This window comes from Calidris pugnax, unplaced genomic scaffold, assembly GCF_001431845.1.
Source record: "Calidris pugnax isolate Ruff unplaced genomic scaffold, ASM143184v1 scaffold38, whole genome shotgun sequence".
NCBI classification, from domain to species: domain Eukaryota; kingdom Metazoa; phylum Chordata; class Aves; order Charadriiformes; family Scolopacidae; genus Calidris; species Calidris pugnax.
The window spans coordinates 336,153-351,765 of NW_015090995.1; the positions used below are offsets into that span (position 1 = coordinate 336,153).

The following is a 15,613-nucleotide window of genomic DNA, read 5'->3' on the forward strand; positions in this document are numbered from 1 at the left end:
GGCCAGGTTGGAGGGGGCTTGGAGCAACCTGGTCTGGTGGGAGGTGTCCCTGCCCAGGGCAGGGGGTGGGAACTGGATGGTCTTTAATGTCCCGTCCAACCCAAACCATTCTATCATTCTATGAATCTATGAAGAGAGCTCCAGGAGCTCCTGCTCCCATGGTGTGGCCTGATGTTTCCAGCACAATAGGACTAGCACAACCAGTGCCTGTTACCGAGCTAACCTAGAGCTCTCTCTGAGTCCTGCAACAGGTTATTTAAAGGCCTTACTTTTTGTTGGAGAAGCACATAGCATTGCATTTGACATTAGCTGTGATAAGAGATAAGACAACGAACGGGTCAGGTGGGTCATGGTGCATGGTCTGCCAGCTTTATGTTCTGCCTGCCGTGACAGGGTGAATTGAAAACAAAAAATGTGTCTTGAGCAGATACTCTAAGATTTGTAATCTGATTAGTTCCAGACCCTTCACAAAAATCAAGATTGAGTCACTGCTGATTAAGCAAGAAAGGTGATACAAAGTTACATAAATGTTCTCCTCCCTTCATGCAGCCCTAGTATAAGAAAATACAAGTTAATGTAGCTGTTAAAATATGCAAAGTTCTCAACTCGGAAGAAACATATAATTTTAACAGGTGCTTTCTAATCTTTGAAGTGGCTAAAATATAGTGTTATAAAAACAAACTCATACTCAGGAAGTGTGTTAAAATCAAAACTAAACTTTGTCTGAAGTCACGACTCTATCTTTAATTTTGGTGTGTTGCATCGACAGGGGAGCGACGTCTGTGAGCTGGCTTTTGAGGGAGAACCAGAAGGAAGACCCTCGGGTGCACATCAGTAACTGCCGCAATAACACGCGGCAGAGCTGCAGCCTGCTCGTCCTCAGGAAAGTCATAGCCAACGACACCGGTTACTTCACCTGCAGCCGTGACGACTCCCCATCTAATGAGGATCTCATGGCGAGGATTTATGTGTTTGTTAAAGGTAAGAATTTCACTTTATTTTGTTGTCACGACTTTTTACAGGATCTATGCTAGGTAGAACAAGCAACCCAGTTCAGATGCTTTCACAAGTCCCACCTCCCCACTGGCCCAGCACTGGAGCAAACACCAGCTTTGACAGTATGAGGAGGGAGGGTATATTTGGATTTTCATGCTGGCTGAATTCACAGGGACCCAGATGTGAGAACCAGAAATTATCCATCTTGTTCAATTTTGGGACTTCTGCCATCTAGTTATGTGTTTCAAATGACTGATACACTGATTGCTTTAAACGTCTTTTCTTTTTTTTCTTTTTCCTTTTAAGACTAAATTCTCTTATCCCAAAGGGTTTTGCTATCACAGTGCTTTTCCTAAGATTCATCCCGAATACCGGAGTCCTTTCTCTTTCCTTCCTCCCCAGGCATGAAACTCCCCGACAACATTCTTTGTAATTCTTTCTCCTACACATTTATATCCTGCTTTGTCCTTCACATCTGTGACACACGCTTAGCAAAGCGGGATGACTGCATTATACATATTTTACTGTAAAAAAACGGCACATTGCTCATTTTTGTCCTCATTGAGCTACCTCTCCCACATGTGTCAGAATCACTGAGTTCAGAGCCAATAATAAATGCAAGCAGAAACTTCAGAGGAGTGTGGTCCTCTGTGATTAACTGTATGAAACATCCTCAACAACCATTTCTATAATACGAATTTTTGTTAGAAGAATATTCCCCCAAAATGCTGATATTTTTTTCAAACCTAGTTGACAAATGCATTACTAAACCACTGAATCATCTTGGATATTCCAAGCTGAGATGGGGAATAGTCAGATAAAGGAGCTGACTTTTAGTGTCTTGAATAAGGGATGCCACGAACTGCTTTGGTGCTGAAGGGGCTCACTGTTCAGTTCCCCGCAAACTCAGGAAAATGAATTAATGTAATTTTTCTTGCAAATGCTAAAATATGATTCTTTGAATCCTTTTACTAAAACACATGCTAGAGAAGCAATGAGTTTGTCTGATATTATTTGAATAGTTCAGCAAAGGGACACAGAAAACCCACGTACTTGCTGGGCAGCTCTGATAGTCTCGTGGTGTCGCTACCGATGGTGAAACCATCACGGGGTGCAATGTCCATCCCAAGGGTACTGGGATACACCCACTCAGCTAAATTCAACTTCTGCACTACTAGGTGAACACACCTGGTTTGATTCACATGGATGACATTTTCCTGTCCCTTTATGTCTCTTGAAAATAGTCCCTCTTTACCCTTATCCTGCTTTCCCAGCAAGTCTTCCTCTTATCGGAAAGTAGCTTTTTGGTGTTACTTGTTAGTTCCTGCAGTCATTTTTTTTCCTCCCTTTCTATTTCCTTTTTCTGATTTTTTCTTGTTACTCTAAGCTCTGGTTGCTTTATCCACCCTAGTTCTTGTGCTGAGCTGTTTCCTTTTCTCATTACACACTGCTCAGATGCCCCACATCTCATATTGTTAACCCAGCCCAATGCCTACGCTTCAGGAAACAGCACATTGAAAACTCCATTCTCTGTCCTGATTCAGTGCCCTGGCTGCCTACCCAGGCCTTCGTTACTCTATGGCTGGAGCACGTGCAGGAAATCTTATGGATCTTTTGGGACCTCCTGAGTGTTTTCCCTAAGAAAAATATCTCAAGTTATGGAACGCTTACCGGCGATGCGCTTGGAACAGCACTAATCTAAAAAAAAATTGCAGGATGTCCTCTTGCTTGCCTGAGGCTGCTGTGCCAAGGCTCCCCTGAAAAACAGCTCTGGATGGGTGTTTTCTCTAAATCACCCTCCAAGATTGTCCTCTCTCAGAGGCAATTTAATTGTGTCAGACACCCTCCCTGCCCTAAAAGCTCTTCCCCAGACTCCTGTGCTTTAAAAGTCATTGAAGGAAAAGTGGGTAGAAAATGAACCACTTTGAACTACGCGCTCCACGGGTGAAGGAGAAAGAAAAGCAAGTCAGTGGGGACCCTGCTGGTCCATGTCCTGGTGGGCCACTTGCTCATCCACCCCAAAGCCCAGCTCTGCCACGCCACTTCGGTGGGATCCAGCCTCCCAGTCTGAGGAAGCTGCTTGGCCCCAGTGAAATGAAACTATTTATACCCCGGCGTGGATTCTGTCCTCAGGGCAGGCTCTTCCTCCCATTCAGTTCCTGTGTATATTTGTTGAGAGCCAGCAGGCTTGTCTGGGGACGAGAAAACTGTTCTTCAGTGAGGGCCCTATGAATTGTGGAGTTAAGCAAGGGATTCAGAACCTACCTATAATTTCTTCAACATTTAAACATGCCCAACAGCATCTGGGCATCACTGAGAAACCCATCAGTTGGCTCCAAGTGAAGAAACTCACAGTTCCTGGTGAGTGCCAGAGAAGGGTGAGGTCCAAAAGACATCTCTCTGGATGTTTTGTGGAGAAAGCAAGTGCTCAACAGGGTGTTTATGAGACTGAGCCAGGTGGAGTGAGAAAATATTGAGCCAGACCCTGAAGGCTGGAGATTCCTCTGAGGTTACAAGCCATTATTGCCAAAAAAGGAAGGGGAATGGTATTTTTTCCCTTCGTTCCTGGCCTGCTGCTTGACACTGAAATGAGAACATGATTGTATCGGAAGCCCTGCTTATTGGCTATTATTTCCTGTGCTTGCTTCTGTTTTTACAGCCTCCCTGGTGGAGTCTCTAAGCTCTGTCAGAATCTGGCATCCAGCAGCTCTCCCCCCCGGTGCAATTGAGCCGTGACCCCGGCACATCAGTCAGATCATGAGGGACCCGTAGGCGGCAGGGTCAGTGGCCATGCCTCAGCTGCACCCTGACAGTCTGGAGGGAGGGAGAACTCAGGATCTTAATCCTGAATAATTGTTCCCGAGGCCTTTTCTGCTTCCCGCTGCAGCTGCAAGTCCCAAGGATCGTAATTAAAAAGAGAGACAACCCCCTTCTCCTGTTGCCCGTCTCCTTGTTGAAAACACCACGTAGCTCAGGGCTGGAACAGAAATAGTTGGGTGTTTTTTAACTGCGTTGTTCAGCTTCATTGTGACTCGGGGGATAACCTCTGCCGTGAAACACAGTGTCTGGACGAACACAAGAAGAGCAGCCAAGCAACTCTCTGGTGGCTGCTGTCAGAGAAGAGGGTGAATGGGGGAAGCCCACCCTCAGCCCACAGGAGCTGCTGTCTCTGCTGAGCCAGCTCTGGACCAGACGCAGTAAAGACAAGTCTCCCCTGCAAAGCAGCTGTCCACGTAGGAGCCCACGGCAGAAAGTCTTATGTGGACAGCATTTCCACTGGAAATGCTGCCAAAGCCAGGTAGCCGATGTCATTTGCTTCTCTCTCCTGCAATTACCCTTCCCAACCCAATGGACACTTCCCCGTGAGGAACGCACTCATTTATTTCAACCTTTGAGATCCGTGTGCCCAAGGAAAGGGCAGGCTGTCTATTTTGTGTTAAAATATGGCGAGCCCTCTCTACAATGTTTCCTAGGGCACAGATAAAATCTAACATGGCTTAGAGAAAGCAGAAAAAAAGACAAATCAAGCAAAGATTCTCTCCATCTTCCCAAAGGGCTCTCTCAGACCCCAGCCTAGACAGAAGTCGGGACTTGCAGCTCTCAGCTATTTGAAATACTGTTACTGTCAGCAAAGCGGTTGTCTCAAAGTAAGACAGTCCTCAGGGCATCAGCTGGAAGAGCTCTCTGTACCAGCTGAAACGCTGCCTCAGCTTTTGCAGTGATTTCCCCGTGCAGCCCTTAGCTCTCTGTAGCAGTCAGGGATTTGCTACACCTTTTTGTACCTCTCAAGGCACCAGCAGGAAGGAGCATGAGCTCAATTCTGTTTTGCTTCCCTCCATCAGCAACTCGTCTGACATTATTACTGTGGGAACTGGGACTGGGCACAACTTGCCAAACAATGTCTAAGGAAAGTTCATCCAATTTTCCAAGCTGTGCTCTGATTCCTGTCCATGCACCCCGAGAGCACTGCTCTGGTGGAAGCAACCTCCCCTTCCAGGCACGGGGTGAGCAGGCAAGCAATGGACAGCATCTACTACTATTTATGCAAATCAGGGCTGTTATTCTATTTCTTGAAATAATTATGGCCATGATAGGGCTGGTTCTCATATAACCACTTCAGAAAAACATAAGTCCCACCTTCTCTGATACTGTAATTGGCACAAAATGATGCAAGTAAGTCCAATACCTCAGTGTTGGCTGCCACAAGGGTCCCAGTACACTGGGGCAGAATCACCAGTTCCTGTTTGTGCCAAGTGTGGTTCACTCTTTAAACATGTTGATTGGTGGACATTTCAACAGCGGCTTCCCACCCAGAGCAATTCAGCTGCTGGTGTTTCACCATCCCAGTGCTACTGGGAGTTAGGAACATGGCAGGACTGAAGGAGTAATTTGTTTCCACACATTTGTTTTTCAGCACTGTAACTAGTGTAACTCAGAAACTCAGTGTAACTAGAAGATGCCCCTGCAGAAAAGTTGAGTTCTGGCTCCTTTTAAGGTTCAGGTGGACACCACAAAGCTGGTAGCACTGCAGGCATGAGCCACAGTGCAGTGGTGTGCCAGGACCCCAGAGCACCAGAACTGGAAATCAAAGGTGAAGCAAGATAGACTTTTATATGGGAGCACAAGTCCTGTTAAAACAATTCTGAAGGAAAAAGGGGGATTCATCCAAGCAGCTTGTCCTGTCAGAACATGCATCTCGCTGCTTGTTGGCTCCAGCAGCAAGGAAAGGGATGAGCTCTCCCTTGCTATTGCAAATGAGGAGAGCTGGAACAAGAAATGCACCAGATTTGAGTCTACCATCAACCACAGCCTCTGCTTTATTAAATGGTATAGCCCAGGGACGAGAAGCCCCATCTCCTTCATCCTTTCCCCACTGAGAGAAATCTAAAGAGGATGGGAGTGCATGAAAGCACCCCTCACATGAGATCATATTTTGGTTCTGAAGTTCTTTGAAGCCGATTTCTGCCTCCTTAATTCTCTTGACAGTTCACAGAGATAATCTGAATGTGAGAAGCAGAAATGCAGGGCCAGGGTGACAGCCCTGACTTGGGCTTTGGCTTGCTTTCCAGAAGATATAACCAGTGAGAACAGAGCTGGAGCTGCATTTCTTCTTTCTTTCACGCTGGAGACAGCTCCACTTGCTGCCAGACACTCAGCGAGCTGAGATAGGCAAATGCTGTCCTGTCTGCTCAGCGTGGAGCCCAGCAGATAAGCTGGCTGTCTCACACCGACGGGTGGAAGGGTTTGGCACCATATCCCAGTTAACAGTGGAAGGGTTTGGCACCACATCCCAGTTAACAGTGTGTAGGGCCACATGACGTGGGAATCCAGGCTACGTCACCCTGCAGGACCCCCTCTGCTGCCCTCAAGCACTAAGGGCTGGATCCAAGGGAAAAGTAAGATGCTTTCAGTTCTGAGTCAAGATATTCAGTATCGTCAAATCATATCCCAAAGGGTCACTTTTAAGTGGAGGAGCCCCGTAAGATATGATGGTGAGTGAGCAGTGTAAGTTCCTGGCTCTCCATCAGTGACAGCACTTGACATCCCAGCAGGAAGAGGTAACGACCCCCTCCTTCTCACGGATAAAGAATTTCTAAACGAAAGCCTGACAGCCAAAATCACACACAGTTCCCCCAATTCTTCCTTCTTGCTTCTTCTCCACTCAGTAATCGCTAATTGCTGAACCCTACCCAAGGCCTGGGAGCAGCTAATGTAGGAGACCTGTTCTTAATGATGGGACTTCAGGCAAACTGGTCAGTATTTTCTGCAAAGTCTATGCCTGCCTAAAACCTAGTGTTGTGGGGAGTCAGAATTTCTTATTTCTTCTGAAGCTTGAAACATCATTTCAGCCAAAGAATGGCAACTTGGTTTTTTTGGTGTCTTTTTTTTTTTAAATAAATCTTTCCACAGTGTCTTTTATTTGTTTGACAATGAGAAGCATTTTGCTTCCACAATTCTTGAAGTAACACTTTTTAAAGTAATATTTTTCTCTACAAGTATTGCCATGTTTCTAACAGCAATCTCCAAGGGAAGAATGTATTTCATTTGACCAAAACAGAATGCTTCATGTTGACTCAGAATGGTTTCTGGGGGTTTTGCAGTCACTTTTGTTTTGCCTAAAGATAAAATATTCTGCTTTTTGTTTAATCTAAACATTCCACCACTAACTCTTTTCATTGGCCTGCCAAACTGAAAAGTCCTTTATTTTCAAAGATCCAGTTTCAAAACAAGTGACTTTATAGAAGTTACTCCTGTACCGAGAAGCAGCTTTGATGGGTTACCAGAAGGAACAGAGCAGACTGGGCAATTTCCTTGTAAAGCTTTCCAAAATACCCTGACCAAAGTGTCACTTAACTGCTAATGATCCTATTAACATAAAGAACAGATTATAAACCTCCTCGAAGTGTTTTTGACCTTAATGAAGACAAACTTCATGGGGATTATGTCAAAACATGAACTTAAAGAACCTGTGAAACTCTGCCCAGGCTTCCCAGCTAAGGTACGACTGAATGAAAATAAATAGTGAGGGGGAAAGAATTATCTTTAGCAGTAAGAAAGTGAGAAGCAAAATGAGAACATTCAGGACTTTCACAGACATGAACAGCCACGGATGACTGTCCTCAATGGCCATTTAGTGCTTATTATCTCTGTGGGCTGATGGATAGTATCTGAAGGGAGAGGTGATGTTAACTCCAAGGCTTTAGATATGATACAAATATCATGAGACAAATTGCCATCATGGTGTATAAAACAGGAACAGAAACGAAAAGCACCCAAAATCCTGTACAAAATCCTCTGCGTGTGTCTAAGGAGGACATTTTGAACACGCAGGCAGGTGACACAGTGCTGAGAAGCAAAGAGCTTTAGGAGAGAGCCTACAACACGCCGAGGTCCTGGGGTGCGATGCTGAGGGCTTTCAAATCCCTCACCTTCAGCGGCAGGAAGAGCGGGATTCACCTGGCAAGTGAGCAGGAGATAATTACAGAGCTCCACCACCTCCTGGTAGATAGTCACCTATATTACAGATAACACTAAACAAAAGAACAGATGTCACCGCGAGGTGATGCAGTCCCGTATCTGTGCTCTCAGGCTGTCACTGCGGAGGCGCGAAGAGAGAACTGCACCTTCCCCAGGCAGATGCTCTTACACTGCTGAGTTAAAAGGGACCCTCCCTAAGCTCATCTCAAGCAGCAATTAATCTCCACCTAGACAGAAGGAGAATTTAAACATGAAGGGCTTCGCTGCCCAAAGGTAAACAATGTTCTTGTAGGCACTTGACCTTTGATTTGCTTTGGTGTGTGGCCTCTTTGATTCTCCTGCCTGGCTGTGGCCCCGTGGCTGGACCGCAGGCTGCCTTCCCCTCCGCGGTCCTGCTGCCTCTGCTTCCTTCTCCTTGCTGTTTGTGTTCCCTCTGGAACCACACTGGATAAACACCAACACCCCGGCCGGGCTGCAGCTTCCTGCAAAATTCCAGTGACCGGGAGAGCCGGCCAGCCCGGCTGAGACCCAGGGGAAGGGGCCCTTCTCTCGCCTCCGAGCTGGTGCCTCAGCTGATAAGTCCCTAAAGGGCTACAGCTCTTGTCTTTCTTCGCATATAATGAGCTTTGCAGCCCATAGTAAATTATTCCTTTTAATTATCTTATGGGAATGATTAGGTGTTTCCTTATAGTTAAGATTGATAGGGCATGTTACCTTCCATCGGAGGGAACCGATGTGCAGGGGAATATCTTCTTTTCCCTATCTTTCTCTTCTCTACCCTCTTTTCATGAAGGGGCTTCTTTGCCAAGGATTTTTCCTCCAGGAGCTCATTGCTGGTAACTGCAGGGAGTTTCCAAGCCTGGTAGTGCAGGCCAGCACCTGTGTTTCCCATGCCACAGCTCTCCCTATTGCAAGAGTTGAGTGCAATTGATTTACACCATCTGGAATTCGAGATCATCCTTGAGGCTGAGGTTATCATTTTTAACGAACAGTGACCCTGTCCCTTTTGTTTCAAGAAGTTCTGTCTCCAAGACACTTTTTTACAAGGAGTTAACTGATTGCTGATTAGCTTAAGGTGGTGAAAGCGTCTGTAACGCCGGCAGTGACGCTCCCCATGTTCCAGCAGATCATTTTTCCGTGCCAGAGTCGGCCTGAACTTACGCAGGAGTTTCATGAAGGATTCAGTTTTTTGTCTGCTCAGACCATAACAAAGGTATCAGCTGGCAGTTGATTAGTTCCCCAGGCAGTATTTATTCTTTGTCATTTCGTTAAGATCCAAAGCTGAGCCCCTTTCTACTTGCTTAGCTGTTAAGTGACCAGCCCAGCTGCCTGGAAAGTGCCGGTGCTCGGAGCGTCTCCGTCCCGACGGAGAAAGGAGGAAAGGAGGCCTGGGGTAGGCAGAGAACTCTCTTTAGGCTGTGGCTATAAACCAGATAAATCTCTGAGATAACACAAATGACGGCCAACTCTTACTGCACAGGGCTCTAGGAAACCTCATTTTGTAGGAAAGAGAAGGACCCATAAAATACAAACCCTTTTTCTCTATTTTTTTGAAGCAGAGAGAGGATAATGCTCATGAGACCTGCCATCTACCAGAGATCCCCAAACAATTGCAGCTCAAGCCATCCTCTCCTTTTCTAACCCTTTATAACCCAGAAACTGCCTGTTGCTGTTGTTAATTGCACAGTGATTTTAAAACACCCTCTAGATTTTAAATACTGATGCTACAAGGGGAGATTTATATATTTCAGCTTCCAATTCTGATTGTAGCTTATGATCTGGGATAGTGTAATCCTAGCGACTGGCTGGACACACGGCAATTCAGGCACAGGCTGCCAGTAAAAAATCAATTAGGAATGAAATATAACTTCTGTTACATGTACTGTAAATTCATGCTTCCCATTTAGGTGTTCCTCAGTAGTTTAGTACCATTATGGTGAGTATCTGTACTATTTACAGGTGAAAAAATTAGATTATTTTTGGGTCTGTCGTGAATCTGTTCATTTGGTAGAGGTCAGTCTTGGAGGTAGGGAGAGATGATGGAGAAGAATGGGGTTAAATAATATTTTTTCTTTCCCCTGAACAGGAAATAGTTTTGAGAAATTGTATTCTGCTTGACTTAAGATATTTCAATCATTGCATAATTCAATATTTTCCGACATTTTAGGATTATTTAACTTTTGCTTAGCCGACTTCTTTTGATTTATGTTACTTTTTAAACAAACAGTGCTATTCCGAAATTCCCTCTAAAAATACCAACACAAATATTTTTAAATTCAGTGTTCCCATTTTTTTCAGTCCAAACAATTAGTCCAAATTTGATCCAGATTTGTGAACAGTTTGGTATCAAGAAGCTCCTGTTTTAACACTTGGTCCTTGGCAATAATCCCAAGCTGACACTGGGCATTTGCAAACAAGCAAGATGTCACTGGTTGTCTCATCACACACCACAGGGAGCCTTCTATGGGCAATTAGCCACTTGGATTATGGTGCCCCTCTGGTGGTTGACCAGTAAAGGAGGAGTTTTTAAAATCAATGTTCTTTTCCCTGCAGACTACAAAAACCCATTTGTGGAGATTCACCCGGAACATCCCGAAATAATCTACATTTTAGTTGCTAAGAAAACGGTTGTTGTCCCTTGCCGGGTCACCTCGCCAGATATCAAACCTAAGCTTACCCAGGTAAGTGACTGTTCCAGAGAAACTCAATCAACTCAGAGGTCTGGGCTGCCAACACAATGGGTAAAAGTACAAAATAAAATGGATGGAGGTAGCTCAGTTTTAGGAAAATAAAAAAAAACCAAAGACACAGACAATCCAGCAGCACAGTCCTGCTCCTGCAGTGTATCACTGCTGAACTGTGCACAAGGGTGTTTTGGGGATTAGACTGAACTTGTCACATATTTTTCTCATCTTGTGGCTTTTTGTTCCTCCATAAATCGGCCAAGATAGGTGGTAAGACACTATTTTTCTTCGAAATTCTTTATATAACACCTGCCTATTAGCTATCCTCATGAAAGCTTCTCTCTTTTATATCTTGAACCTCCTCAGAACAGTTGCCTCTTTTTTGCTTGATTTCATAAATTTAAACCAAGTTTCAGCCATGGGAATAAAAGCCTGCATCATCCATCCCTTCGGCAGCAGTTATGTCTGAATGCCAAGGTTACAGACTGGTCTGCAGAGGCCAAGCCAGTTAGCATAATAAAAATGGAAATTTAAGGTCTGGGGCTTCCTCAGTCGATGGAGATCTAGTCCCTCATTTAAAGGGCTTTAGAATTGCTCTGTAGAGAAGCCTATCACAGGGTGAGGAACAGAACATTGGTCTCCTGGCTGCAATCCTGTTGTTTACCTAATAGGTTATGTCCTTCCATCCCTGAGCTGGGCTGACTGCTCGAGATGTCCTACTGGGAACCAGAGCTCATCCTCTGCCCCCGTTCTGGAGGGGCTGGGAGAGCTGAGGTTGTTCTGCTGGACACGGTGTGACAGTGGAGCACCCACAGATGGGCTGGTGCTGAGGGGTCTGAGGACCTCGGCTCCTCTCCCCAGTTAGATGTCTTAGTTGTTAGATGTTTCTTTCTCTGGGGACACAGGACATGAAATCACGGTGGCCTGAGACGGTGCTGGGGCTCCTGCTGAGACCGACGGCAGATTTCCAGTAGATGTGCAGAGGGACAGGACCAGCCTCATCGCTTTAGGAGATCTCTATTTTTAAATTTTGTCCGGAGGGATCAAAAGGGAAGGGGAATAAGGCTCCTCTCCAGTTACAGCTTATCACTTCAGCCTGGCTAAGTGTTATCACCTTCTCCTCCTTGGCTATAAAAATGAAACATCTCCATCTTATTTTAGCCTCCTTCAACCAAATTCATTGCTGGAGGACTGCTGCTGACTTCGGCACAGTCACACGAGCCTAAAGTTGGCCTTGGAACCTCATCCAAGCAGATCTCCACCCTTATCCCCCCTTATTTATAGGCAGCCCCACTCTCCCTGCTTTGCCAGCTGAATTCTCTCCTGGTAATTTCTTCAAACAGAAGCTGAAGTCCTTTACCTTGCTGGAATGAAATCTCCACTGAAATCTCCCTTTTGAATTGCAGAGAACGTTGTTCCCCAAAAGATTTTTCCCCTTTGGGCCGAACCGCAGGGAGCAGGGATGTGGCTGTTGGGTGCCGCTCCCCAAAAAGGCACCTTCCCGATGCCGGGAGCTGGGAACTGCTCCCCGGGATGTTCTGGGAGGCGTGTGGTGGCTTCGGGAGCCACCAGCCCCATCTATGGGAAGTCACTGCTTGTTTTGCCCTGTGGGGGAATTTCCTAGCGCCGTGCGGAGCCGAGGTGGCGGCTTCCCGTGCGAGGAGGAAGCGGGGCGGGAGAGGGGTGGAGGTAAGGCCGGAGGAGGAGAGGTGAACAAGGAGATCAGACAAAATTAGAACATCCTCTCCTTCCAAATTTAATCTCCAATAGACAACGCACTTCAAAGGGAGGGAAGCCACTGTGATTTCCTTCAAGCAGCATTGACGCTTTTTGTTTGATTGTTTAAATATATATTTTTGAATATTTTATGAAGACGTTGAATATCTGTGTAGTGTTGAAAAAGGCCTCCTGAGTAGGGTTATTTTTTCTTTCCCCTTCCCCTATCCATCAGGGAGCAGAGCTGCCAAGCTATGAAGTTCAGCTTTATCACATTTTATTATTCTTGTAGAAAATGTACTTTTTTCCACTGTAAATTAAGTTCCTTATGTTACCATTATACTTTAAAATCATTGCACTCTCTGGCCTTTGAATATGTATGGGGTAAGGTGCCTCTTGCTAATACTAAACATATCCCAGCTAACTCTACGTATCATCTTCGCTATTAATAAACCCATGCTAGGACACACAATTCAAACTTTTAATTTTGCTTAACACAATTTTAATTCTGGGGGAAAAAAAAGCAGTTTCAGTCTCTTTAGATCTGTTTAGTCCCTGATCTGGTTCAGTGTCCATTTGCCACCTACAGCTTTGACCTTCAGGGGTGTTAAAGCATGATTAAGCCTCAGGTCTCAGATCTCTTTCTGTAATTTTCCTGAATTTTCCTAATGGTTCTGAGCAGAGACACCACAGTTTGATTACTTCAAAAGTATTTACATGAAATCCACGTTTCCTACCACTGTCAGAAGAGAACATGGTCCCAAAAGAAAACAACAGGCTGTGCCTGTTTCCCCACAGCAACATCACCAGTCACTGCCCCACGGCCATAATCCCTCGGTCTTTGATTTGTGCCGAATACGTAACAACAAGCGACCTAAACCAACGCCAACCCCACCAATTGTGTATTCACAAGAGGCACGAGCATCCGCTCTCAGAGCCTGGAGCTGAAATGTCTTTGGAACACAAGTATTATTTAAACGGAGCCCTATTTAAAGCCCACTGTCAGACAAGAGCACTGTTTGTTTGGAGACAGAAAAATAAATTGTGTGCCGCGTAACAACAAGAATAAGAGCAAAACTATTACATCAGGGAGGAAATGCCCACTTGCAGTCCCCAGTGCAGCTCTTCCCTCGGTTTGTGTCAAAAGCTAAACCAAGGTAGCTCTGAAAAGGACATTAATTTATCTCATCTTTGAGAAGCTGGTATGTGATAAGAAGGACAGAGAAGCGCTGTGCAAATAAAATTAATCATCCTGTTGCAACTGTAGGCACACTGAGGTTTCCCCAAACCCTTCGTTTTTCAGCCCAAACTTTTCAGCAGCGCATCCTCAGTCCCAAAGAGCCTCCCTGTGTCCTGCTGGAAAAGCCAGACCTACAGCATTCACCTCCCATTCACTCCCCTGCAAACAGGTGGGAACGGCTGACGCTCACTCATCTGCTCCTTTACAGACCCCTGAGCTATTTCTCTGTATTTAATTTCACATATTTCTTTTCCACATCACGATCCAGGATTTTCAAAAGGATTGGAAAGTAACTTGCATTTTCTCTGGCAAGTAGAGGATTTCCCTGTGTGTTAATAATAATAATAATAAACAACTAATTATTCCCACCAACAAAAGCTAAACCTGCTTGACATTGGTGCTGTCCAAGGGTATACAGAGGGTTCATTCTTATTAAATTCATTTTTGCTCTTGTTTATTTTCGATGTTTGCCTTTCCTATCCTCACTTCTTCCTCAGATACTGTTTTTTTTTAAGAATCTCAGAATATTACAAATATTTATGAACTTAGGACCAAAAATTTATCAGCTACTAAGTCCCCTTATTTCTGCCATCCTATGATTTACCGTCTTAAAGACACCCACGCTGCTCAGTCCCTAGTGGAAAACAATAGGCTGCTTTGAAAGTGTCCCATCCCTTTCTGTGACACAGAGAGAACTGGGTGACTAGTCACAGACCAGAGTGTCTAGGTGACTGCCATCAGGTGAGATGGTGACATGAATAATTCTGATTTTTGGGGGTCTAACTTCACATGTATTTTTTAAGTGCTGTGAGAATCCCAGAGAAACACGCGGTAGCTACATGTTGCTTCAGAAGAAGCAGAGTTTGTTCTTAAACACTTCAAAAAAGATTACCCTACAAAATTCATGTAAGATAGGCAGAATTATTTCCAGTAAAGAGATGAGAGAAATGGGACCTACAATGGGTAGCATGGTATCTTGCCTAAGATCTGAGAGACTGAATCAAAAGCCCCAGTTATGATGTCCATGTTTTGGATTTCAAAGAGAGTCATACCTTAGGGAGGGCTTGTCTATTTGCTTAGGCTGATGTTGCTTAAGACATGTGTGGAATGAGACCACCAGCCTCTCTGAAAGGCCAAATACCTGCCCTGCCTCTGGCAGAACAGCCTTGGCCGGTCGCCTTTGTGGTCTGGGGGGGGAAAAGGGAATGTCTCACAAGCCTCCAATCTGTCTCTTCTTTTTCAGTACCCTCATTCTGTAGAGATGAACTTCAAGAGGATGACGTGGGACCCAAGAAGAGGATTTGTCATCCCCTCTCATTCCTTCGTTTACTCCGGAGTGCTCACGTGCACCGTAAACGTCAATGGAAGCGTGTTCACCTCCTACTACCTGGCACAGAGACTGGGTGAGTGACCACTGTGTGCCCAGGAATGACCAACCCCTAGCTATTAGTTCTTGCTTAGCCTCAATTATATTTGATCTATCTAATTGCTCTGTATCCATGGCAAGTCCAAGCTGGAACGCTAAAACACAAACCCGTTCTTCTCCTTTTTTTTCCCTGCTCAATAGAACTTGGATTTGCTCCATTCCTGGTTTTGAAAATTTACCAAGTGTTGAGGTGATACAAAATAGGAGTATTATTTTATTCAAACCCCACCAAAGCTTTGTTTGCTTGGATTGAGCTGTATTTACATTAAAACAACCACTGGTTTGGGATAAACCAAACAGTAGCTTTCTTTTTGCTTCTGGTCATTAAATACACAAGATCAGGGTATAAAAATCTAATTAAACAGCTAATTCAAATCTTTGCTTTTTAATATAGTTTTTCCTGGTGATTTACCATACCCTATCCCTTGTATTTACAGCTGAGCTTCAGTCCAGAATTAAAATCTGAATTTGAAGCAACTAAACATTAAATTTTTGAGTGCTGGGGATTTATGTAAAGCCAATTAGAGTTCATTTTTCCTTTGTTTTCAATGTATGTTCTTTTTTTCCTCATAT

General features: G+C 44.8%; 1 protein-coding gene across 1 annotated transcript in view; it reads left to right on the forward strand.

The window, feature by feature from the left end:
- The first annotated feature begins 814 nt into the window (after nucleotides 1-814).
- The window catches only part of LOC106895648 (vascular endothelial growth factor receptor kdr-like), an 87,903-nt gene continuing 73,104 nt past the window's right edge, over nucleotides 815-15,613 (forward strand). The window contains exons 1-3 of the mRNA XM_014955194.1: nucleotides 815-981; nucleotides 10,528-10,655; nucleotides 14,858-15,017. Of these exons, the coding sequence (XP_014810680.1) occupies nucleotides 954-981; nucleotides 10,528-10,655; nucleotides 14,858-15,017 (316 nt within the window). The 5' untranslated portion in view covers nucleotides 815-953. The remainder of the gene's footprint in view (nucleotides 982-10,527; nucleotides 10,656-14,857; nucleotides 15,018-15,613) is intronic.